Source organism: Cydia splendana, chromosome 14 (genome assembly GCF_910591565.1).
Source record: "Cydia splendana chromosome 14, ilCydSple1.2, whole genome shotgun sequence".
In the NCBI taxonomy this organism is placed as follows: Eukaryota; Metazoa; Arthropoda; class Insecta; order Lepidoptera; family Tortricidae; genus Cydia; species Cydia splendana.
The window spans coordinates 18,576,776-18,604,761 of NC_085973.1; the positions used below are offsets into that span (position 1 = coordinate 18,576,776).

The 27,986-nt window shown below is 37.3% G+C and overlaps 1 protein-coding gene across 1 annotated transcript; it reads right to left on the minus strand.

Moving 5' to 3' along the window:
• Positions 1–294: 294 nt before the first annotated feature.
• Positions 295–27,734, minus strand: LOC134796709 (uncharacterized). Its single transcript, XM_063768886.1, has 8 exons — positions 27,487–27,734; positions 8,571–8,781; positions 6,066–6,431; positions 4,891–5,076; positions 4,289–4,410; positions 3,415–3,582; positions 2,389–2,559; positions 295–1,228 (listed from the first exon to the last, which is right to left on the minus strand). The coding sequence occupies exons 1-8, from the start codon at positions 27,685–27,687 to the stop codon at positions 938–940; spliced, it is 1,716 nt and encodes a 571-aa protein (XP_063624956.1). The 5' UTR covers positions 27,688–27,734; the 3' UTR covers positions 295–937.
• Positions 27,735–27,986: the final 252 nt, after the last annotated feature.

Sequence of the window (27,986 nt, forward strand, 5' to 3'; positions counted from 1 at the left end):
TTCCCATTAATTACAGTGATAATTCAGTGAGTGAACATTCACTCATTGAATTAAAATAATTTTTTTTTACATAAATTAAGATTATACAATCTTTTGTATAATATTCTACTTAGCCGTTGATAAAATATGTGGCCTTAAATGAGAGCAAACTTTATTAACCAATAAATAATGTTGCTCCTATAAAATCTTAAATTCTTAAAATGATAACGACGAGAAGTTATTTCTCAGGAACATATATTTATTCATTGAATATACAAACAAACTATTTACTTTTTAAGTCAAATAGAAGTAAATAAATATATAAATATTAGGGGACATCTTACACAGATCAACTTAGCCCAAACTTAGCAAAGCTTGTATGGGTGTTAGGCGACGATATACATACTTATATACATAGAAAACACCCATGACTCGGGAAGAAATATTTGCGTTCATCGCACAAATTAATGCTCTTACCGGGATTCGAACCTTCACAGGCAAATTACAAAAATAGCTGCTTTTAACAAAAAACAATATTTAAATTAATCAAAAATATAAAAATCTTTATTTCAGACAACTATAGCCCATAGATTAAAACTAGCATTACTATAAAAATATATTTTCAAACTAAACACTACAAATCACATTATGGTTGTATCAGGAGCCGGCCGCGGCTATTGCTTCTTTGTAGTCATATCCAATATCCGATATCGGATCGGACAATGTGAAAAACGCTGTTATACAGTATACACACGACAAGTTTAACACTTTCAGTGCCAATCGCCCCATTTCCAATACAAAATTAACACACCTACTTACATATAGGGTTCTTGGTAGTGAATGTGTTAATAACCTATTATATGACAGGCATCAACCTTTTATCTTTAAATAAACGTTACAATTTTAGCTAGCACTTATGTTATCTCAATCTCATACAGTAATAAAATCTCATCACGCCTCACGCGTACATTTTCTTCAACTCCCTTCTCAAAATCTTCCCGGTATTCGTCTTAGGTATATCATTCACAAACACTACTTCTTCTATCTTCTTGTACGGCGCTACCTTCTCTGCTACGAAGCTCTGTAGTTCTTCTTCTGAGAGTTTGAATCCATTTTTAGCTATGACAAAGGCCCTGGGTGCTTCTCCGTGGTATTCGTGTGGCATGCCGATGACTGCTGCATCGGCGACAGCTGGATGGGATCGAAGGATGCCTTCTAGTTCTGCTGGCATTACTTGGAGACCTTTAACCTGTAGTATGACCAATTTCGTTGGTTAAATTGTTAATCCTGGCATTTCAATGTGGGAAAAATTTGAAATATTTAAACAAAAGACATCATCATCAATAAAACTGTTACAGTTCACAACAAAACTTCCGTCCTGAATATCCCGATGAACCGACAAAATCGTACATCCCACCCATAGGTACTGTTATTTGGCCAATATGTTATCTACTTCGTCCGAGTACCTACTTCGTAAATAAAAATACCTAGGTACTCGTATGTTGACACATTGCTAAATTATTACCAAAATACAATAACAACTTAGGTCAAACCAGTTTTTAATAACTAACTTAGACCTTGAAAACTGTTGCTAAGAAAACCATGTTTGGTCTACGTTGTTTTATGGAGGAAAACTTATTTATATGGCTGGGCAAAGGTTCACTGGTTAATGATTTGCGTGATTATGGTTTTTAATTAGTAGGTATAGGTAGAATTGCTTTCTAGGAGACACGGCGGCGCGTGACGTGACTTGGGTACTAAGGTACTTTAAACATGAGAATTCTACACCAGAATAGGTGACCCAGCAAAAATCTGTTGTCACCTAGGTGGTTTTTGGTTTCAAAAATTATTTTTATTGTATGTATGTTAGTCTGTAGGTATGTATCTATGGGCATGTCTCCTAAAGTATAATATAACTCGGGGCCTTTGTCGCCTGATAATATAATATATTTCTTTGTTTTACTTAGCATTGTATAGGTACATACATATAGATATTTTATTTAAAGGAATGTATTTTTCATCTTCTTCTTTCGTGTCGGTGTTCACTTAAACGATGGATACGCAGAAAACAAAGTCTAGTTCAATTAAGATACGATAGATATTCCGATAAACCACTTAGGCCATTTTGACCATCATGATACGCATATCAACCAGTGACATTATTTTGCCACACTCATAAAATCTAACCTAACCTAACCTTTACCTAGGAATATGATGGTACGGATATCGAAGCGATAATAACGGCATAAAGCGGCCGTCTTTATCCGACACATTTCCTCTATAACTGCGTTATCACATCGATAACAGCGTCTTGAGCTCGAAGATAGTTCATCTTATGTGCACCCAATTAGTGCTTTTTATGCGTAGTTGGACACTAGACCATTTCCAGAACATAATGAAGTATGTTACCTTAATAAGCTCCTTGATTCTGTCTGTGACATACAGCCCAACATCCTTATCGTAGTAACCCAAGTCACCGGTTTTGTAAAAGCCGTCCTCTGTCAAACTATCTGCTGTCGCTTGTTCGTTCTTGTGGTAACCCTTCATGACTACCGGTCCTCGGACGTACAATTCTCCTTGCTAAAAAATAAATTTAAAACACCGTCAATTTTTTAATTAGAATAGAATACTTAAACTTAAATTAGCACATGGAGTATGAGGATAAAGACCCTTTATGCACGGAACGCTACATTTATTCAGACAACACACCATTTTTTTTATTTTTAAGCCTATAAGCTGTCCTACTGGCAAAGGCCTCCCTAGACTTCCAATCCTCCAAACTCACCAATACAAATAAAAATAAAAGATGAGAGGTGACACCAAAATGATCACCACTCAGCAATGTAGAGGGCCCACTGCGAAGGCCAAAATTTGCAAATTTCGGAGATCTTTCTCTTTTACTCCAATTAACGCGTAATTAAAGTCACAGAGAAAGATGCCCGCAATTTGAGAACTGCGATTTTCGTGGCTATAGCCCTGTTGACACGACTAGCATGATCAACGGCGCCGGTTTTTTATGGAGCCAGTCCCTCTAGTGGTAGAAATTTGTATAATTTACTAAGTAGTACTACCTAGTCCTACCAGAACTCGAATAAAATACTGCGAATGAAATCGCGAACAACGGCAGCTGGTAGTAAATACATCCGATGATTTATAAAATTCTGATCGAACTTTATAGTTAATCACCATCTGTCCATACGGATATTGTGGATAAAACGCAGCAAGAGATAGTGTGTTTTGAACAATATCTTCAGACATTGCTTATACAAAGCCGTTATTTGAGCCGATCATCAATTGAGATACGAGTAAAATAATACAACTAGGTATTTTGTGTCAAATATGCACTACCAGTTCGATAATAAATACTTTATTCAGGGAAGATAGTGATAATCTCTTCAAACCTATTCAAATCTGCATTGTTAATGATAAACTCACTTCTCCGCAAGGCACAGGGTTCCCAGTCGAGGGATCAACAAACTTCAGCTCTATGTTGGACATAAGCACCCCGCTGGCAGCCAAGTCCGGAGTAGTACCGATCAGCGTTCCTGTAGTCAATGATGTCGTCTCCGTCGCGCCGTATCCCTGGCCGAATGCTAGGTTACCCTGTCAACCAATAGTTGAAGTCGTTTAAGCAAAGCAAACTATGTGGCAGAGAAACTTAAAGAGGTCCCACAATATTATTTTTTAAATTGTTCTTGAAAAGCAGCGTTGACCATTGGACCATCAACCTGAGCCTGAAATTCTTGCCAATATCTAACGCGGATATCTGCTAATAGGGAAAGAGAGAAAAAAGTTGATACCGTAAAATGGGGTGAGTAGGGATTGCGAGGAGAGTCGGGTTATGAATGGGGAGAGAAGGAATGACAGGGGGGTGAGATGGTTTTTAAAGGCTACTGCTACCTAAATAATGTATTCCTATTACAAATGCAGCTATAGTAATATTCATAATAAAAAAAATCGATTCAACAACGTTTCAAAATCACCTTTTGTATGAAATCCCATCTCACCCCAACTACGAGGGACTACGGGATGAGGAGGGATTTTGTGTTTATCGTTAAAGTTATGAAATGGAACTACCTAAAATCATAAAAAAACTAAAATACAAACGGCCAATTAAGTTTGCATAAAATGTAAAAATAAAATGTTATCGAGGTTTGAATGTCAGTTTTGTCCCTACTCATCCCATTTTATGGTACCAAATAAAAATTTAAATTGGTTAGAAACAAGTAGTAATGTTTTCTTCACTTTTGATTTTTTTATATGATCTTGTATATAACAGGTGAAAATTTATTCCTAAGACAGGACTTACGTTACTTTTTTCCATCACCAATTGAACATCAGTAGCGGATAACGGAGCGGCGCCGCTTGAGATTCGTCTTACATTTTTCAAATGATCTTTGGTCACGTCTGGATGCTTACCTAGTAACACAGCTGGAAACAGTAGTGTTATTTAAGTTTAGATCTTAGTGTGATCTTATCTAATTGAAGCTGTGTGACTAACGTTAAAAATACAAACACATAAAATCAGCTGAAATGGGACTGGGCAGGGCATATCTGCCGAATGCACCCAGAACGCTGGGCCAAATTAGCAACGGACTGGATACCACAGGATGAATTTCGGGGCAGAGAAAGACCGAAACGGAGATGGTGGCGGCGCAACCTCGATACATTCTGTGTGGAGTGGCGGGAGTGTGCATTGGACAGAGCCAAGTGGCGGAAAAGAGGGGTGGCCTTTGCCCAGCAGAGTGGGACATTGGGACACACTAATTGGCTAATAAAATAATACAGTTTTGAAATCAGGACTTGGGATTCTTTCTTAGCGATAAATGACACTCCTAAACCTGACTTATTCAACAGCAGCCACTTTTTTGTAAGAGCTTCAAACAAACCTAAGTTTTTTTCTTTACTTACCAATAGGAGGTACTATGTAGAGAAGGCTAGCCTTTTGATTTTTCAAAATATCTAAGAACAATCCAGTTGAGAACGTCGACATGGTTATAAGTTTGCATCCGTGTGCCAGGTGGCCAAGTAGATTAACCACTAGCCCATAGATGTGGAAGAATGGCAAAATACACGGCACTACATCTTGGAACGAATCTGGAAGCAGGAACAGAATACTGGTTTCACTCATGTACTTCACGGCTACCACGAGTTGGCATATGACATTTACGTTAGCGACTGCATGAACTCGATCGCATTCCCTCCCTATTGCACCAATACATTGCGCCGCGCGTCAAGTAAACGTCAAGTGTCAACTCGTGGTACTACGGCTCCTAATGCATAGCCGGTCAAACAACTTTGTCAATAGGAAAAAAACACGTAATTCAAGTTTTCTATGGGACGATAACCCTTCGCGCCTAAATCTTTTTAAATTTGCCGCTCTTTTCTACTGATGGAAATGGAACTGTGTAAACGCCAAAGTAGGTAACAGATTATTTTTATCTAACTCAGAATTGTAACTGTAAAATTTACTGTGCAATTCAGTTTAATTATAATATTTTAATAGTTTAAGTTCACTGGTTTGAGGTTTTTCAGATTTGGCCAGCTTTGAGCACTAATACCCGTAATATGTACCTACTTATATAGAGCGACCTAGAGGATATGAGGGACATACTGAAATAGGGACCACGTAGGTACAGAAGTTTGAGTAAGCGTCACATTAAATAGACCGAAGATTGTAGACAGAAGTATCATGAGAATCATTATTAAGATGTTTTAAATAAAATAAATAATAAGAAGATTTGTACAAAGAATGGCAGTTGCTAAGAATGATTAAAAACAGAATTGCTGTAGTCAGAGATAATTATAACAGACAAAAGAGTCACAACGTAAAAAAACAGAATATGTCGTCACCCATCATGACATAGCAACTAGGTACTTACTCGTAATGTTATTTTGAAGTAAGTATTGAAATTAAATAGTATACTTACATGTGTTTTTGTAATAATTTTATTATGCTCATTGTAAGTTTCAACTTAATAAATAGGTACAACATAAAGTCTTTAGCTTTTATATCCCTATTAACCCAATTATTTCTCGTAACCATAATACTATCTCTTTGAAATAAATATAATCTACAAACTCACCAGTCGCAAGTATAGGATAGCAATTTCTTTCCTCAAACATAATTTCAATAGCCGCAATGGCGTTCCTGTGAGTAATCTCCACTCCTTTCGGCATACCAGTTGTCCCGCTCGAAAATGGAATAACTGCTATATCATCAGGCTTGCTCTTTTCTACCTTTTCCAAAAGGGCATTATCTATTTCACCATTTTCTGCTACTTCTGTGAATCTGACTGTTCCATTTGGTATTGGTGTTTCTGTGCTATCTTTTATTATAATTTTCATATCAAGGTTAGCTTTGTACATTGCTTGTTTTATTGTGTCGTAGCATTTTGATGTCGTCACGATTAGTTTTGGTCTGGTTAAGGATAATTGATGAGTGAGTTCTACTGCAATAAAAAATAAACCATAATTATTAGTAATTTCAAAACAGTCTAAAATTATGTCAGCATTGAAATTGTAATCTTTCTAAAACCATGTATACCAGCTGTGATCTAGATACCCAAATCAATTATTATACATTACTAGCTTCTGCCACGACTTCGTCTGTATGGAAGAATGATGAATGATGATATTGATTGACAAAAACTACCCTTTATTCTTCCCCAGTCCTCAAACCATCTCCATACCAAATTTCATCTAAGTCGGTTCAGCTGTTTAAGCATGAAAAGGAAAACATACCGACAGAGTTACTTTCGGATTTATAATATGTATTAGGTAACTACAGATTTTCAAATTGGAATAAACGCCATCCTTGTGTGGCAACTTGATGACTTTTAATAAACAAATGTAAGCCGGTAATAAAACGTCGATATAAAACAATAAAGATTATCTACTCCTTTCTCCTGTCATTCAGGATTATTGGTCTTTAGAACAGTTTTATTGTGACGGTTTTTCTTTTCTTTGTAATTTGTGATAATCAGAAGTAGGTAACTACCTACCTAGTACCTACTAAATCATGCGAAAAGTAGCTGAAAGAGATCCCTTGAAGTGATAAGTTCGCCTTTGCATTTATTGTACCTATTCTCTCTTTAGTCTCTTTTCTTTGTAATTTAAGATAATGATAATGAGAAGTAGGTACTTACCTACGTCTAAATCATGCGAAAAGTAACTGGAAGAGGTCCCTTGATGTGATAAGTTCACCTTTGCATTTAGTGTACCTACTCTCTCTTTAGTCTCTTTGTTATGTACTTGTTTTATGCAATAAAGTGTTTTACTACTACTAAATCATTAAACTCATTGCTTCACGATTGAAATTGCTTAATTGCTAGATTTTTTTCCTGACTGACAACCTCGTTCACCGCTTTCATTTATAGCCGATAAATAACAATAATGTCTATAACTAGTCACTGATTGGTCTTTTACTGAGATGTTATTGTTTGGGTTATCCAAATCGATCGGTTCAGACTACACTGATATTTATATAATATGTAAAATGTATATCTGTTTCCCCGACTTTATTGACCCGTATATCTGTTTAATCTACTCTCTCTACGTCTTTTGAAGAGTTTACAATATGATTACATATATAAATAATAAATTTAGGTACACAAGATTCAAGATATTGTTTTCCTGTCCCACTAATTTAATATTTGCCTTGTCAAAATTATTAACCCGACACCATTGAATTCCTAAACTTTGACAACAACCATTAATTTACATTTAGCACCAGTGTAAGGCTCTATGTACAAAATATTCTACACAATTTTATGCTGAACTTTCATTGAAAGACCAGTTAGTTCTAAATCGATAAAAAAAAACTGCTACTGGAATTAGTTCCAGGATTTGTCCTTCTGGGTTAGTTTCCCTTGGCAGGATTGGTCCTTAGGACCCAAGGATTGATTTGAGAAGTGGAGCCACCAAGATTTTTGATGTACATTTTTAAGGGAGACTCTCCATTTTATCTTGATTTTTTTGGGGGCTCTAAACTTAACCTTGATATATTATCTATAATTATGTCGTGTGCAAACGCAACTACATAACATTCGTCTATATACGTTTGGCGCTTTAATACTCGTACCAATTGAACTAAGTAGATCAGATACAGGTGCTTAAGTGGTTCGATTAGGTAGCTACTACCTATACCTTCTCTTCTTCTTCTTCTTCCTCGATTCCTCATGACTGAGGGCCGCGACCACATGAGGTCGTTATTTTGTGCACCAAGGCTCTCCATACTGCACGATTTTCCGCTTTCCTAATAATAGGCGCCTGTGTAGATCCCTGGCAGGCCTTTTTTACAGTGTCCACCCAGCGGGTTGCTGGATGTCCACTACCCCGTCTTCCATCCACCATGCCAACCATAATGCGCTTTTCAAAGTTGTCCGGCTCCCGTCTGGCCACGTGTCCAAAGTAATTAAGGATCCGCTGGAGGCAAATGGCTGATAAACGGCACTGGATTTTCAATTCCGTCAGGATTGACGCATTAGTGCGGCACGCCATCCAAGGAATACCCAACATCTTGCGCCAACATCACATCTCAAAAACCTTACCTATACACATATTCCACTATGATTAAAAATTACCCTTACATTCTTTATAAATAGGATTGATAGTGGTCATCGTGCACCCAGCCTGTACAATCCCTAAAGCGGTCACCACAAACTCCGGGCAGTTGGGTAGCATGATAGCCACGATGTCACCTTGCTTCAGGCCGAACTTCTTTAGAAGAGATGTTGCAAAGATGCCCGTGTTGTGCTGAAGTTGCTCGTATGTGTACGATTTTTTGGTCTCGGCGCATTCCTGAAACAAGTTACGTTGTAAACAATAATGAATTTAGTTTTACCACAGAATAAATAATATTATTTACTAAGTAGAGAAGGTTCACTCTCTAACAAAACGCGTCTTTTACGACAGATATGACCGCAAGGTGGCGCAAGCGCGACCAGGCGTCCGGTCCGTAGCGGTGCGCGGCAACTACTACTGCTATAAGTACACACCAAAATTGGTGTGGGCCGCATGTACCTACTTGTAGCAACGCGAGAAAATCGCGGAGTGAGCTACGCCTGTTTTTACTTGAATATGTATTACATAACATTCAGACACCGCACCTGCTATTGTTGTCTTAGAGCGTTTTCACACTGTCAGATCCGATATTGGATGTCGGATACGACTACAAACAAGCAGCCAACCAGCCTTGGGCACTGGAGGTCTTGGTCACTTTTTCTTAGTACATGACATTTATTTCAATTTATACAAAGAAGCAAAAAGTGCCTTTGTATATTTTTACATTTGATTATTGTGTTGTGTTGATTGTTATTCAAAAGACAGAAGAAGAAAGGTTAATGCCAAAATAGAAGGATTGATGCCTGGCATAATATTGTCAGCATAGCACTACCACATTGGGAGATGAAATGTCGCCTTTTAAGCAGTGTATCATCAATTATCAGGCAAGTTGTAGGTAGATGTTTACGTAATTTTTAGTATTTGCACATTAATTAGATTCAAACACTGTTAATTGTTCAGACGGTATTGATACCTGCAACCTACATCTGAAACCCTCTTCTTGACCTTCGCGATAATATACATATAAATGTACCTACAAATGTAAATATTATGTATTGGAATAATGTTGTAATGGGCTGGCATACGGGCCAATTCAAGTTTTAGTTGTGCGATCTGCTTCCAAATCGGATCGCATAACTAAAACGAATTGGCCCGATAGTGTATGTCTGTGATTGTTACGCAGTTTTTGTGATTGGAAGCAGGAGCCTATCATCTATGGCCTAAGTCCTCACAAAGATGGAAACAGCTCTAATAAAAATGTTGCAATTTTAGTTCGGATTTACATAAATTACAATGGCGTGTACATTCAACAGAAAAGTGGACAATCGTTCGCTAAATGATTCCTATTGAGGCTGAATTCAATTTTTTTTCTACCGTATGGAATCTTCTTAAGATTGACATTCGAATAAGACAGAATTATAACTTTTGACTTATTGGTTACTCTAATGTTCGTCCTCGAGTTTAAATAATTTAAGTAGGTAGTTCCAGGCAGCATTATTCTTATATTTTCATCATGGGGTCTTCTTTGTCAGTACTATTTAAAATAAAATAAAATGCATTTATCTACAAACATGGTCCATATTTTGTTACTAGGTAGGTACATCTTAACAATTTAAAACTTATAACTAAGGTTAACTTAAAATAAACTTAAATAACTATCTTACGTACTAAAGATAGGTAAATGCAGAGAGGACCAGTGCCTTATCAGGCCACTGTCCTATCTGTCAGCCACGACGGCCAGGGAGACTGTGGCGTGTGGTGTGTGGTGTGTGTCTGTGTGTGTGGTGTATAAAAGTGTGAAATTTTGAAAAATTTGCACTGAAATACTGCTGCAGTAATGCTCACGTCAACCAACGCCAAATTTATTAAAAATGCCTTGATTAAATGACCTTTTTACGTTTTCTATAACGACGCAGTCGGATGCATTAGAGCGTTTTCACGATTGTCCGATCCGATATCGGATGGAAGTAAAATATAAAAAATATATGTTTCTCTATATTTATTTAAACATTTTATAAATCATTAGTACTAAAATACGATAGACAACACAAAAAAGGCGGACTTAATGCCAATGGCACTCTCCTGCAGCTGTTTTTGTCATAGGCGCCTTCCGACATCCGATATCGGAAAGTCGCTTCCGATAAATTTAGCCATGTCGGAGCCCCCCGTCAGAATCGATGCTGCTGGCCGGATTTTTGACATTTGCGGCAGCAATGCAGTCGACAGTAAGGTCGCGCAGCATAACTGCGACTTGAGCAACTTGCGACGGCGGCAGTGACAACCATAGGTTGGAGCACACAGCGATCGGACCTTTCGTTCCCACCTATGGTTGTCGCTGCCGCCGTCGCCAGTCGCGTAATGTCGTGGCCGAGCCTTTAAGCTGACCACTGACTAACAGGCCGCCGGACGAAATCGGCCTGTCAGTTAGAACTAAAATTTGACAGTTCCGAACAACTGACCGGCCGATGTCGTCCGGCGGACTGTTAGTCAGTGGTCGGCCTTACTGCTGGTGTAGTCTGTATCCGAACGGCTGGCCTAGCCAAGGTGACCATCGCTATCGCTTTGACAACGAAACGCTTTGTCTCTCTATCACTCTTCCATATTAGTGCGACAGTGACAGTTGGGTTGCGATCGCTACGAAGCGATTGGCATGTTGGCTACGCGGCCGGTACCTCTAGACGCAGCTCGCAGTCGCAATATGTTATCTTTTTTTTCTTAAAAAACATTTTTATGAGTAAAACCTGCTTGCACAGGCCTTTGCCTTGTTTGTTTAGGTAGGTACTGCCAAGGTTAACAGCAAACGTTATGTTATCTAACATCTAAACACGCGTAATCAGAGTTTTTCCTTGACTTGTCCTGACCTAGGATGTTTACGACCTGACTATGGGAATTTAGCAGTACCTAAATATATTATGATATACGGCCCGATTCGAACTTTAAGATACGTCAGTTAATAGATCTAGAAACGATATGGATTAGATGTGTCAGTGTCAAAAGTGACGTTTTTGTTTGAAGAAACGTCACTTTTGACACTGACACATCTAATCCATATCGTTTCTAGATCTATTAATTGACGTATCTTAACCTTTTGAACGCCGCAGACGGCAATTGACGTCAACGCAAAATCGTGACAACGACGCCAAAGACGGCATTTAACGTCGATCGTTTTTTGATGAAAATGTACTGAAAAACACCCCACTTTTAGGTTGGCATTATTTATTCACAAAACTAAATTTTACCCCCGTGGCGTCAGTGGCACGGCAAATGGATGCGCCGTTTGGCGTTCAAAAGGTTAAAGTTCGGGCAGATAGAAGGCAAACGAGCAGACGAATCGCCTGATGATAAGCTAATACCGTTGCCTATGGACTCCCCCCATATAACCATTCCAGTCGCAGAATCACAAAGTGGTAACTAAATGTCAGATGTGTCGTAACAGAGTCCACACAATGTGTCTAGAATTGTTTCGAAACAAAGTGTCGTCGCCGTGTCTACACTTTTCCGTAACAAGGTGTCGACACATTTGTGTGCACTTTGCGTGCGGTTTGCGACTAAATCTGACAGCAAATTTGTGACAGCAAATGTCAATATAAAATACCTCTTGAAAACCAAGGTTTGTCAAACTACTATTAGTGTCTCGTGTGCTCGTAATTCTAGTAAGTCATCATGGGCAATGCAAATGATAATAATCGACCGAAACCATATAAACACCCAACACCCGTCAACCTTTTACAGAAAAGTTTTTAAAGAAATTCAATAAGCTACTTAGGTCAGGCAACGAATGCTCCAAAAGTTGTAGAGGGAAATGCTCGGAACACAATTTTTGACTCCGTAACTCGGTTTGACAAGTTAGGAGGTGAACATATCAAAAGTCCCCGGCCGTAGCCCTTGAGCGGGGGGGAGAGAGGGGGCTTTGAAGGTCCCATTTTCCCGTTTTTCGATTATATCTCGGAAACTATGCATCTCAGCGACATGGCCACTTATACAAAATGAAAGTTAATTTAATTTGTTACAAGTTTATTCAGTCAATTTTTTCTATATGTTGAATAGTTTTTGAGATATCCGCTCTTGAAAGTTTATTTAGGGCTCTCAATTTTATCTTGATATATCTATATCAGTGAAGGTGCTAGGCCGTGTTTGGTATCGTTTTCGTATAAATCTGGGGTGCTGAATCCATTTAAGATATCACATTGACACCATTCCACAAAATAAAAATAAATCTTTTTAGGGTTCCGTACCTCAAAAGGAAAAAACGGAACCCTTATAGGATCACTCGTGCGTCTGTATGTATGTCCGTCTGAATACACAAAATAGTTCTTTACCTATAGATGACAGGAAAACCTATTAGAAATGTGCAGTCAAGCGCGAGTCGGACTTAATGTACGGAACCCTTAATACGCGAGTTCGACTCGCACTTGGCCGGTTTTTTTGAAACTCTTCTTGACGCTTAACCGCTGAACCGATTTCGTTGAAATTTGGTATAGAAATAGTTTGCGTCCCGGAACAGGACATAGGATAGATCTTATAACCAAAATCATCTTTTGAAGGTGTGAAAAGTGGCGTGGAAATTTGTACGGGAAATCAATAACCGCTGAACCGATTTATATGAAATTTGGGATGGTCTACATCTTTGATTTAGTTAAAAATGATGAAAAAACATGACTTCAAACCTAAACTTAAACAGTATTAACTTCAAGAAGTCAATTCTGAATTCCCCCCTACACCTCATTTCACACCTTTAAAGGATGATTTTTGAGATAACTTATTATATCCTGTCTCGGGACTCAAAATATATGTGTACCAAATTTAAATTAAAACTGTTCAGCAGTTTAAGCGTGAAGAGGAGTTTAAAAGAAAGTATTTTAATAAGTTTATATGTTTTTACTTCGGAATGGTGTCAATGTGATACCTTAACTAAATTTGGTACTGCGAATTTATACGAAAACGATACCAAAACATGGCCTCGTAGCTTTACTGTTGTAGAAGTCAAAATAAAATTGAGAGCCCTAAATTCTTATTACTTGGCCAAACTTGTGTAGAAGGAAAAGGTAAAATAAAAGTCTTCGGCAGGAATATAAGACACAAATATATATTTTTTTTGCGTTACTATTTCATTCATCAAATATAAACATACCTTGATTATACTATTCTAGTGAGATCCTCATAGATAAACAAAAACATTTACTTAAAAAATTACAAGGTCGAAATGTCACGGAACTTGTGAGAGTAATATGTGAAAAATATAAACTTTTATGACAAAAAAAATCTGGACACAATTTAAGAATCACCCAATTGCGTCGAGGAATCATCTGTATTTTTGCTTGTTTCATTACCTCCTCGCTTCTTTTTTGTCCTTTGTATTCTGTAGCAATTTGTTAGATCTGAAAATAAAGATAACTTGCGTCGTCACGGATGTCGATTTATAGGTTTTAGGGAGTGCAGAATTCGAAAACGATGATCATTTTATAATCCAAGATGGCGGCTACGTATTTTGTCATAAAAGTGGAATCCAAAATAGTCATTATTTTCGAAATCTGCGCCCCCTAAAACCTATAAAACGACATCCATGACGACTTTTATGACATAGTGCATGGCCGCCATCTTGGAATCCAAAATAGTCATCATTTTCGAAATCTGCGCCCCCTAAAACCTATAAAACGATATCCATGACGACTTTTATGACATAGTGCATTGCCGCCATTTTTAAATTGAAAATGTTATCATTTTCGAAATCTGCGCCCCCCAAAACCTATAAAACTACACCCATGACGACTTTTATGACATAGTGCATGGCCGCCATTTTGGATTCCAAAATGGTCATCATTTTCGAAAACGGGGCCCCCTAAAACCTATAAAATGACATACATGACGACTTTTATGACATAGTGCATGGCCGCCATCTTGGAATCCAAAATGGTCATCATTTTCGAAGTCTGCGCCCCCTAAAACCTATAAAACGACACCCATGACGACTTTTATGACATAGTGCATGGCCGCCATTTTGGAATCCAAAATGGTTATCATTTTCTAAATCTGCGCCCCCCAAAACCTATAAAACGACACCCATGACGACTTTTATGACATAGTGCATGGCCGCCATTTTGGATTTCAAAATAGTCATCATTTTCTAAATCGGGGCCCCCTAAAACCTATAAAACGACATCCATGACGACTTTTATGACATAGTGCATGGCCGCCATCTTGGAATCCAAAATGGTTATCATTTTCGAAATCTGCGCCCCCTAAAACCTATAAAACGACACCCATGACGACTTTTATGGCATAGTGCATGGCCGCCATTTTGGATTCCAAAATGGTCATCATTTTCAAAATTGGGGCCCCCTAAAACGTATAAAACGACACCCATGACGACTTTTATGACACAGTGCATGGCCGCCATTTCGGATTCCAAAATGGTCATTATTTTCGAAATCGGCACTCCCTAAAACCTATATATCGACACCCATCTCGACTTTTATGACAAAGTGTTTTGCTACCATCTGCATGCATGCTATTATTTTTACGTACAAAAATGGCCCCCTGTCAACTTTCAATCGAGATTTAATCGATAATTTATTCGATTAATATTCAGATTAATTCAATTTCAATCTATGTTAGGTCGACTAAACTAATCGCGATTAAAATTTGAGAATTAACTTTTTTTATTCCATTAATTAGTCGAATAAACAGTTAATCGATTAATGCCCATCTCTGACCACGGCATTTTTACACTTTGAGAATATCTGAAAACAAATCAACACAAGGAGCCATTTTGCAAATCCAGTAACATACCAGTAACTTTGTTATTACTTTTGACAGCGCGTGTCATGTGTCAACACAGAGTCGACACAAAGTCGAAACATTGCAACTACTTTGTGACTGCAATATTTCTCAGCCTTAAACCATATTTATACATCATAATTAACAAGTTTCGTAGTATGTAAAGCGTTATTTCTGTTATTTAAGTATAGTATACGCATCGAAGTACTAAAAATGCTTCAAATAATATAGTTATGAACACAGGCACTGAGAAGTAAACAATTTCATTTCCGGCTAAACTAAAACAATGTGGTGGCGCGTTGATTATATTACACTTAGTTTATCAAATCACTCGAGCAGTTTAATTCCCCATAATAATTTAAGTCATATTGTAATATAAATGCAAAGAATATATAATTACGTCTTGTAATCCGTTTTAGAGATGGCGTATTAATGTCACTTATTTTTATTTAAGTATTATTCCATCTGACAGTTTCCATTTGACAGGAACAAAATGAACGAATGAACGAATGATTTTGGCATAAAGTAGTCGCAAAGGCCCGAAACAATGTGTGCACACGGCGACCACACTTTATGTCACTTTGTGTCATGTGTCGACCCTTCCCCATTTCTGGTAACTGTGTCGACACGGCGACGACTCTGCGACTGGAATTGTGACCGAAACAGACGGTGTCGACACAAGATGTGTCAACACCGCGTCGTAACGGCGACTGGAAATGGTTGTATGGGCCGTAACACCAGAGAGGTTGTAAGTGCGTTGCCGGCCTGATGGGCCCAGTCCCATGGGACTCCCTCTGGTCGCATAACAACTTTTGTCATATTTTTAATTGTCATAACACTGCATAAAATTGTAAGTCATGAAAATCTTTAGTCAGAATTATTCCTCAGCATAACTGGGGTTTTGTTATAAATGAGTTATGTCATAATTTTTATAGTCATTAATTTAATTCGCATAAAATTTTAAGTCATTTGCTTGAAATCCATAATTGTTTTTCGTTCGAAGTATTGCAGTGCATAGTATTAATATAGACATAAAAAAATAAGTCATATATTTAGTGGTCATAATATGTTTTTGTCATAAATGTTACAAACCATGCATAATAAAATATATATGGTTGTGAACAACCTATGAAGCAACTATTACTTTAGTCATAATCATAACCACACAAAGACCGTACAAAAGAGGAGATCGAAGAAGAGGAGCCCCCTCCAGTAGGACCGTTTCTCCTGAAACGGTTTTATAAAAGAAACTAATCATAGTAGGTAGGTTAGGTTCGTTAGGTTTCTTTAGATGCCCGAAGGGCAAACTACGCAGAAATAGGAGCCCCGCGTTAGCGGGGCTCCGTCGAATCAAGTGTTTGGACGAAGATTAGTGAAAAGGTTTTTTCAAGGAGTTGTTGAGAGGCTAAAATTAGTTTCTTAAATTATTTATGTAAACCATTATGGTTGAAAATTATTATGCTACAAAACGTTATACGTAAAAACATTATAAGTATCGATAAATATGCTTTTAGCTGGTATGACATTTGATTCATTATAATCAAAACCTATATGCACAAAAATATATCACAACTGCTGAGTATGTCATCAAATATTACGGTTAAAAATGAATGAGTCAATATAATATGACTTTTCATTTTTATGCGCAACGATGATTATGACAGAAGTTGTTATGCGCATCAAAGGTATGGCTTAAGAGCCAACAGGAGTGGTCATTCCTCCATACAAACGTAGTCCTCGTTTTCCTCCGTGGTTTTTGAAGCTAGAGCAATGATTTTTTCAACACAGATTAATATTGTCAATATCTGTGTCGGACCGTTTTGCTTTTTTTGATATTTTTGTTTTTTAAGGCGCTAGAGCCCTTCAAAAACGGCCAAAATGGCCTAATAGACTATGCCGCAATGAGAGGCGTGGTATTCAAAACTGATATCAATTAGCCAAAAAAGCAAAACGGTCCGACACAGATAATTTCATAATCATTTAGATTTCCAAATTTGGTTACGATTGGTTAAGTTTTGGGGGAGGAAAAAGAGGACTACGAAACCTCGATTTTTGTCATTTTTACGCAGGATTTTTCGCCTCAGCTGCAGTTGTCCCTATCGCACTAATTTTAGGGGCGGAGTCAAGTTTCTAAATACGTACACAGCCAGAAAAGTGATGGGCAATAGTCGACATTTAATGTCGATAATCTAGTGATGTAAGAAGTTATCGATAAACCGTCTTGTGTGAAAATATCTAGATCCTAAGATACAAGGGGTTTTGGGTTGAGAGTAGGGAACACATTTTTGTAGTTATGATATACAATCTATTATGAACTTTTTGATTCTAATATTTCAAATTAGAAATCAAAATCAAAAATATTTTATTGCATGGTTAAAATGGGTTAACACAATTTTTAGGTACCTACAGGCACGCTTCGTAATTGTCGAGCAATTTAGGGTCCTAGCTGAATTGGTTGTTCCATACTTACTCGTGCTCTATGGAATGTCCAATTTAGCTAGAACCCTAAATGGCTCAACAATCACGGAGCGTGACAGTACAAATGATTCATGTTCTGTATATCCTGCCCTACAATGGCGTTAATATTTGGTTGTCATGTCTATACTTCGTTTTTAAGCATTATTGAAAAAAAATAGTAAATACTAATATTAACCACTAAGTACATAACTATTACAAAAAAAGCTAAATAATTATACGATTGCATGCTTAAAAAAGACACGTCACCTTCACTCTAATGCTAAACAAACGAAGAATAAGAACTAACAGCGATAAGACCGCCTGTTGCTACCTTTATCTACATTGTAAATCGGTTTTAGGGTTCCGTACCCAAAGGGTAAAACACGGGACCCTATTACTAAGATTCCGCTGTCCGTCCGTCCGTCTGTCACCAGGCTGTATCTCACGAACCGTGATAGCTAGACAGTTGAAATTTTCACAGATGATTTATTTCTGTTGCCGCTATAACAACAAATACTAAAAACAGGATAAAATAAAAATTTTAGTGGGGCCTCCCATACAACAAACGTGATTTTTGACCGAAGTTAAGCAACGTCGGGCGGGGTCAGTACTTGGATGGGTGACCGTTTTTATAAATAATGGTACGGAACCCTTCGTGTGCGAGTCCGACTTGCACTTCGCCGGTTTTTTTTTTAATTTGTTTTTATGTTTGTGGTGTAATAAAGAATATTTTAGAGTCAGACCAAGAAAAGTCTACAGCAATTTTGATAGCACACGCAGTGCAAGTGTTATTTATATGTCATAATTTCATAGAAGCGACGTTTGAAATAATACTTGCACTGCGTGTTCTATCAAAATCGCTATAGATTTTTCTTGGCCTAACTCTACTTTAAATTACAAAGTAAGGCCTAAATTATAAAATAAGGCCCATCAATGTTTTTTTTTTGTGTTTATTAAACTTGATATTTTGTCTATAGTATTAGCGGACATGGCCTCAAAATTTAAACCCGCTTAAGAATCGGGCCTTATTTCGTGCATTATATACAATACTACCCATTTTTGTGTAGTCATTATTTATACTATAGAAGCATTGTTTGAGTAGCCAATTATTTAAACAGTATTTTTTTAAAGGGCAACGGTGGCAATATTTTAAGGTCTGGATAATAAGATACAGATCTTAATAAGGATATCAATGTAAGTGAATGTTACCATGACTACCAAACAAACAAATGTGATAGAATTTGCCAGCTGGCATTGTAACATTCAGACAGTTACCTATGTACCTAATCTGAAATATGAATAAATTAGTAATATTTTAAACAGGAAAGTAAACCGAATTTTGGCCTTTTGCTGGACACAATCACAATAGTAATTTGTTTTACAAGAGGGCAAAGTTTATCGCCACCGGTTGATGCATTTGCAGCACCAATGGTAGAAAATGCAAGCTCATCATCAACTGCATAATCGACGTTTGATATGACTATTGAATTCGTTTTTTTGCATTAAGGTAACAGATTTTGACATGTCTTATTAAAAATTACCATTGAAAAATAAGTCATAGCAAATATGTTAGAATTATAAATCATATTAATCATATTAATGAGCAAGAGCACCCTAAACCGGCGAGCGTGTATGAGGAATTTTATGAATGTGAAGGAAGCGAAAGTGGTATGTCAGGATCGTATCAAGTGGAAATCCGTGGTCTCTGCCTACCCCTCCGGGAAATAGGCGTGATTGTATGTATCTATGTATGTATGTATTCATCATATACTTTTTTATATTCTTTTGCTTTCATAAGTAATATAAACTAATTTTTGAAAGCGTTTTTCAATAATTATTAATAAAAAGACACGTCATGATTGTTTACCTTCTTTCTAATGCTAAAAAATAACGAACTATAATAACCGGGCCTTATTTGGTACAGAACCTTGATTTGATAGGTACATCGGATATTCTGGGCCCCTGAGTTTGTTACGTAAAGGACAAAATGGTGACATGTGGTTAGAGCTGATACTGTTAAACTAGTGGTTCTGTGCGCTAAGTATAAAAAATTCGAACTCGAACAACAGCGAACTCATTAAGCCTAGAAAAAACCCTACACCCTACTGCCACTTAAGTCAGTCTTGAGTCTTTGAATCAATTTCCGTAGTAGTACTACTACTACTAAGGTACTAGGAGGTAATAAGGCCTATAGTAGGTATAATAAGGCCTACCTGAAAAATAATGTTCTTACAACAGTGTAACCGTGTTAGTTATTTGAGTAACATATATGTAAAGTGATACAATTAAAAGCTAACAGCAAACCAGTACATAAATTATATCTTATGTACTTCTTATGAATTACACTCTTATAAAGGTTTCGGCTAATTACGCATATGTGCATCACGCAATAAAATCTATAAGTAGGTACCTTCTAAAGTAATGAATACTCGTATTCTTAAAATAATGTTTCGTATAATAATAATACCCTCAGGTACCTTTATAGTATAATACTTAGAGGTTAAGTTCGTTGAAATTTAGATACTTAAATAAATTACTTTCAATCGGAATAGAGATGTTTTAGTGCCTTAAATTTTCAAATAAAATAAAACTAATATGATACTGGCAAATATTGGTCATATTTCTTGAGTACCTGGGCCTTATGAGAATACAGTAGGTATATGGTGCTTATAAGAATTATGTGCTTCATAAATCGAAGTAGGTTTATATAAACGTACATAGGCATTTTACATTAAATTTTGTTTAATGAAATCTGTTTTTAATTCACAAAAAATAATACTATTACACGTTCTTAACCTAGTTATAATCTTTAATATTTAAGATTTTAGTAACTAGGATGAGGGGGACATATTAAATTTATTCCCTAATCTTAAGTTCTAATATATTTATTACTTATCATTATAAATACATAATGTATATTTATGTGTAGGTATATGTATTATATTTATGTGCTTACTTAACTAATAATTATTCTTGTACTATGGTATTCAGTTCTTTTTTATTATATACTTAATCTTATTAGGCTTATTACTTATTTCTAGTAAAACTCTATTAGGAAAGTTGTTTAGAATAGTAGGTAAGTATGAATTCCAAACTCTATTGCCATATTCATTAAATATTATGTGTGTAACTAATAAACACGATTTACCTATATGTATGTAGGTACCTACCTATACTTCGGCAAGTCATCTTTGGCATTAGAAAAATGCAGCAAACTTAAAAAAAATGTAATCGACAATGATCGACCTCCCATTATAAATTAAATTTAGTGCCTTTTTCTAATGTTAAAGTTGGCTGTTGAGTGTAAGAGTATATATAAGTAAGTACACGATTTATTTTCCCTACCCTTTTGACTCATTATTTGACGTTATCATGAATTCTTTATAAGTAAGTATCATAAGTAGGTACCCTACGTTAGATATGAGCGCCGATAGGCAATTAGCCGGCGGCGGCGCGCCGGTCAAAATCGGTCGGCGGCGGCGGCGAATCGGCGGCGTGGCCTTGAAACACCTTTGATTAATGAAAAAAGAATTCCAACCAAAATTTTACCGAAAATACATGTTTTTGCTGTAAGAAAGTTATAAAATAAGTGCATTTTTCAATTTCAAGCAAAATTTATTGAATAAAGGTACGATTTTTTTATATAATATAAACGATATCGCGCAGCATCAGAGGCGGTCTTAATCTTGGCGAGGCCCTCGCCGGAAGATCTTTGCGTGGCCCTTTTTTTTAATGTGCTAAGTAAAAAGTAGCGGATTGACTGTATCAGGGAAACGTGTGGTCGACAGTCCAAAGAGCCGAAGTGAGGAAAATCAAGCTCCGTCATTAACTAATATCGAGCGCGAGGCATGCGAGGCCAAATGCTGAGCTGCAGCTAATCTTACAGCTTAAAATCGAACGCCAAGTGTGAGCTTAGCTGACGGCCGAATGCGCGGAGCGCCGACTACGGCGTGCTTCTATGCAAGGTCGAATTCCAAGCTGCAAGAGAGCAGAGCTTGGAATTGAACTATTCAGTAAGTCCGAAGGCCGATAAAGACCGAGGCCATAGTGTTAAAGACCTTGAGCTTTCCTGCAGGTGCATTTGTGCGAGGCCAAAGGCCGTGCTGCAGTGGAGCTAAGATCGGAGAAGAACCAATGACCAAGCATTTTAAAAGCGAGACCGAAAGTTAGGATCCAAACAGGGCCGAAAACTTGGAGGTTCAGATAGCGGCTTACTTCTATGCGAGCGATGCGAGGCCAAAGATTGGGCTGCGAGAGAGCAAAGCTTGAAATTTGAACAATGGCCAAGTTTAAATGAGACCCGATTCCGTTTCCGATGCCTTCCGTGCAAAGCCAACAGCCACCTTTGGGCGTGAAAGCACTTAATATCTGAAATTAACCCCCTTTTACACCTTTTAAAAGCATTCAACCATGCTTGCAATGGTTAAATTAGCGGTGTATGACGAATGTACTAGCCAGCTGGCAAAATTTCGTTGCCCTAACACTAGTAGCGCGGTTACCAAACAGAAAAGTTTGAATTTACCATCGATATTTTTGAATTATACGGACCTAAAATACCTTTTGAATGTCTATAAGCTATTCAGACTGGCCCCGTTAAAGATCTAAACTAGATAAAATCTATATTATCTGATTCTGAAAGTAGTAGTATCTAACAAGGTCACGCCGATGCCACGCCGATAGCGCAGCGTCGGCGGCGGCGGCGCGAAAATTTTGTCGGCGGCGGCGGCGCGCCGGCGCGGCGCTCATATCTACCCTACGTACAACACAAATGTCATAATTATTGTAATATTATAACCAGAAGTTTTGTAAACAACACGTAGGTATAATAAAAGGTATAGGTATACTTGAATAAAGGTAGATGAATTGCGTGCGGTCCAATAGGTAACCACAACTCACGGAGTCCAAAACAATAAGCTGATCAGCAAAGTCAAGTAAACAAAGCCAAGTCACAGTAGTAGAAAGATTATCGAGTTCCGTAAACGTAAGCCGGGTCAAAAAATTCAATCGCAACACAGTAAGTAATAAGTGAACGCCTCGTGGCAGTAACGCACGGAAAATGACATTGCAAATTGTCGGCAATGAGGCGCGCGCGGGTGGGTGCAAGCGTACGCATCTGTGTGCGTGCATTACACACACAAATACAGTCTCTCACGCCCCGTCAGAGCGACGGGTATATTCAGCTTGAAATCTCAAAATTGACTTTTAGCTCAGCTCCCGTTTCGTCTTAAACTTGTATGCAACCCAATATGGACCCCACTCCCATTCATGTCCTTCTGAATCCCTAACAACGTTTGTCCTAAATTAACTTAATTGCCCTAACTGGTTTGTCCTAATGGGCACATGCCCTAACGATCAATTTAGATTAGTACTGCGACCCTCGCGAAAACGAACTGCTGCCAGAAAAGTGGGTTAGGTTAGGTTAGAACTGCGACCCTCGCAAAAACGAACCGCTACCAGAAAAGTAGGTTAGGTTAGGTTTAGTGTTAGGACAACAGATCATTATGACAAACAATATTAGATAATGCAAATATAGGAGAAAAGACTTTAGGGATTCAGATATAGATCCGATGGGAGTAGGTACCTATGCTTTTTGGTACGGAAATGCCGCAGGCGACATCAGTACGGTTACCATCAGTTTGTCACTGACATAAACGCCGTCGAGAACGTAATTTACTTTCTATACATCCCGTTTGCACTAATATGCGAGTGCGAGCGAGATGTATAGAAAGTAAATTACGTTCTCGACGGCGTTTATGTCAGTGACAAACTGATGGTAACCGTACAGTTCGTTCCATTCCATTACATTTCTGTTATTATGGACATCTTGCACCGTAAACGTTGAAACTACTGTGTCGATTTTGATGACAGAGGTGTTACCAAATTGATTTGTTTTTATATATTTTTTACAGATTTTTTACATAAAGAATCTTTTTTTTTATATCACAATCGTGGCAAACAAGCTTATAATACGGCCCTCCTGATGGTAAGCCGTCACCATAGCCTATGGACGCCTGCAACTCCAGACCTGCTAGCATGAGTTGCGTTCTTGCGTTAGTCGGTAGTGACCCTGCCTACGAAGCAGGAGCTCCTGGGTTCGAATCCTGGTACCTAAGGACATTTATTTGTGTGTTCACCACAAATATTTGTTCCTGAGTTATGGATGTTTTCTATGTATATAAGTATTTATATATATGTGTATATTATATATATCGTCGTTGAGTTTACTGTGGGACTAGGTCGATCTGTGTAAAATTGTCCTATAATATTTTTTTATTTATTTATTATTTATTTTTTGTGAAGTCCCCAATCCGCATTTGGGCTAGCGTGGGCACTATAGTGGGCTATAGCCCATTCCCTCTCGCACATGAGAGGAGGCCTGTGCCCAGCAGTGGGACGTAATATAGGCTGTTTTTTTTTTTTTTTTAATTTCCTTTGTCTAATGGTCACCTGTTACCCCACTTGACGGTAATTAACATTGACATTCGTCACGATTCGGCCAGAGGTCAAGCCCGTGGATGCTAATCTCAATGTCAACTTCCTTGTTAAAATGATGTTTACTTAAAATCTAAAGCAGCTATAGATAAAAGTGACGTTAAACGATCCTTGGTTAAGATGAGAAGAACACTGGCAAATGGGAATAAAATGACGTCATTTAGATATCGTTTTGATGTCAAAATGTAAGTTTTAATTGGCCTCCCGCTGCATTAGTGGCGCCATCTTTCAATAATAAATGTGTCTTGTTGTGTTGTTTCGCTGTGTTGTTTATACTCTGTATCTTTAGGTATTTAAATAAAAGTAAACCAAATCTACCCTCAAATGGCTCCTTAAGCCAGTTGAGGGTAGATGAAAACATTACATGATCAAATAATGTAGCTGTTAATAGTCAGGTTGTTCAGTGACAGATCCAAGCGGATTTGTATTTGGTTGGTTGGTTAACCAATAAATGTCATAACTACCCGAAAATGTACAAATTGTATGGTTACTTTTCTTTAAATACCTAAAGGGGCCCACTGATTAACAGTCCGCCGGACGGTATCGGCCTGTCAGTTGTTCGGAACTGTCAAAATTTTATTCTAGGTGACAGGCCGATACCGTCCGGCGGACTGTTAATCAGTGGGCCCCTTTAAGATACAGAGTATAGTCAGGGGTACGAAACTCCTCCCTTCGTGCAAACTTCGGCTCCGTTCAGCTCAGCATTGCTCCGAGCAATTATTAGGGTTGACACAACTTGACGTCCCTTTGCGTGCACCACCACAGATAAATTGAGATAATGGCTTGAATTTTGACAACCCTAAATAGCCGAAAGGGATGGTGGTGGATATATTAGAAAAGGACAGCATTTTTCGATCCTGAACCGCTGTCAAACTTCGGTTTTGTAGGAAAAGTTTCCTTTCTGTACGGTAGTACTATTATTTACTCTATGCTTTCGGTGTGTTGTTCAGTATTCGTCCATGTGTAAAAAAAACGTCATATTAGTAAAGTTGACATCATATATATTTTAGTTACTCTTATTATTTAAGTACTTAACTCTTACCTCTCTCTTCACAATAATACTTAGAAACATAATATATTTCAGTTGGTATTGATTACTAATCTACGATAAACAATGGACGATTAAAGTAATTTATATTCAATAGGTGGATTAAGTACTTATTCATAAAACTTTACGGGCCTGATTTAGTTAAGTTATATTTTATCCCTTTCTTACAAATACATAAGTCAAAATGACAGACAATTATTAGCTAATTGCACAAACGATTATTAGCTAATTGAGGTTTGTAGCGCATTTATGAATTTAGGTACTTAAAAGAAAGGACGGTTAACACGAGGATTATCGTACATTAACCCACCTGTTCCATTCTCTACTCATACTTAATGGGGTCAAGCAAATCTCGTCAGTAGAAAAAGGCGCGAAATTCAAATTTTCTATGAGACAATATCCCTTCGCGCCTACATTTTTACTGACAAGATCTGCTTGACCAACTATATATACATAACTGCCAAAGGTTTACATAGATGGCGCCATCATAGCATCGTATATTTTAATCTTCTCGTAACAGCCATGGTATAATAATATACTCCGCCTGGTACTCCATTCCGAGATTCGCGTATGACCTAACTGACACGCGCCTACGTCATCATGCTGTTTACAGGTTCTCAAACTTTGAAATGTGGGAGAATTTTAACCAACGGTGAAAATTATTTTAACGGCATTAATTTTAAGTTATTTATGTAGAAACATAGTAAAATAAAACAAATCTAATGTATTAAATTAAACTTTATTTATCTATACAAGACAAACGTTTAAAAAACTAATTCACAGTTACACATTAATTACCAAGCTTACGACGTGAAAAGTTTGGAAAACACTGCGACTGCTGACACTGAGCGAGAAGGAAATAACAATTAACACGCGTTCGACAAGGATGACGGTCAGGGCATGAAGTTATATAGATCCGAATTGTCAAATGTCCACAGCGCTATCCTGTGTTGCCAGTAGTATAAACAGAATTACCCGAAAGTCTGAAATTTCTTTCGTGAATCGGAAGATATTGCTAACGAGTAATTAAAAATGACGTGTTATTGTAAAATTTAAGCTAAAATACATATAAATGAAAATTATAAAATTATAAAGAAATATTTTAACTTATTAACCATAGGTATAATGTACCCATGTAACATGTTATGTTGAAATAAAGTGGCAATGTTATTGTGACGTAATCGCGTGTCACTCTGGGAATGGAAGACCATGTTTTATTAGACCATGGTAACAGCTTAGAGGCCTTGCCTACACAATCGTTTGCAGGAAAACGAAACGCTATTGTCTCTCTATCACTCTTCTATATAAGTGCGATAAAGACAGTTAGCGTTTCATTTCGTTTTCTGTGAACGATTTTCATTTTGACTAGGCCCCCAGATGATTGACCGAGCCTATTTTATTGTATTTGTGAGCCAGTTTTCGCCAGTTATCGAAATCTACTGGGAATGCTAATGCTAGGATTATATGATGATATGATGATTGGTTTAAGTAAGTATTTCCTGTCATTTCTATGGAAAATATAGTAACGTATTACATGTGCACATAAAGATAACGACGATGGCCAATGAGATACTGTATGAAGATACTTGTAGCCTATGGATAGACAGTTCCTTTAAGTTTAGTATCTTTTGGATGTAATTAATAAAAAAAATGAATTAATATGTTTAACCTTATTTTAAATTATGATATTTACTGTAGTAATAGCCACCATCACTTGACGACAGAGATAGGTACCTAATAATAGGTGATACATGCGTATTTAGGTGTAATTTAACTAATTTATTATACCTTGTAAGGCTTAATGTTGTATGGTAACTAAGTACTTCTTACTCATTAATGCCAACATAATTATTCAAAATTGTTCAATTGTAGGTGAGGGATTGAATGCATGTTGTCTATTATTAGTACACGATAAACATTTAGGTAAATAACTAATTTATTTACAAATTAGTTCTAACCCAAACTCTAATTGAATAATTCAGCAGAGTTCGTACTAGAAATTTCGCTGAACATAACATACACATAACATCTATAGTACTCTGCATAGATTACCCTACTAAATAGTGACGACCCTTTTAAAGTTTTTTAAAACCTGTTTACAAGTTTCCTTCCACTGCACTGAGTGTTTATTTGTTTTAATAAAAATTTAATGCGACAAATAAACTCACCAATGCAATTAACTTTTTAAATCCCGCGGATTCCATCCAAACTCTGTCCAACAGTTTCATATCAGGGATTTTCTTTTCCGGCAGAAAAGACTTTATGATGAAATCCTCGTCTTTCCTCGAAGACGCACTGACAGACAGTTTCCTTTGCCATTTTATTTTTTTTAATTCACTCGTAATAAGTTTACGCGCTAGGCTGTTCATTGTGCGCGCGAGTTTCTTTAAGGTTCGCGTACGACTGATCTGAATGAGCGTGTTTCGAAATGAATCGATTCTATTTTGCTTTGTTGTTGTGAGTTACTTGTGAATAGGAAAGACTGTCAATCTCTAACAACTATCAAATAACATTACGAGTATTAACACTATTAGTGCCAAGTGCCCCAATACAAAATGAACACATCTAGCGTGTTCTTGGCAGTGGACATTTTATGAGCACCTATTTGGACCTTGATTGATTAGATTAAAGACATTTGGCATAATGACTGTCATTCGTACACTATTTT

Excerpts from the sequence above, each read along its gene's own strand:
- LOC134796709 (XM_063768886.1), bottom strand. The coding sequence starts at position 27,687 with ATGAACAGCCTAGCGCGTAAACTTATTACGAGTGAATTAAAAAAAATA. Across the intron at positions 8,782-27,486 it reads TTAAAAAGTTAATTGCATTG|GAATGCGCCGAGACCAAAAA; the intron begins GTGAGTTTATTT and ends AACTTGTTTCAG. Across the intron at positions 4,411-4,890 it reads CTACATAGTACCTCCTATTG|CTGTGTTACTAGGTAAGCAT; the intron begins GTAAGTAAAGAA and ends TACTGTTTCCAG.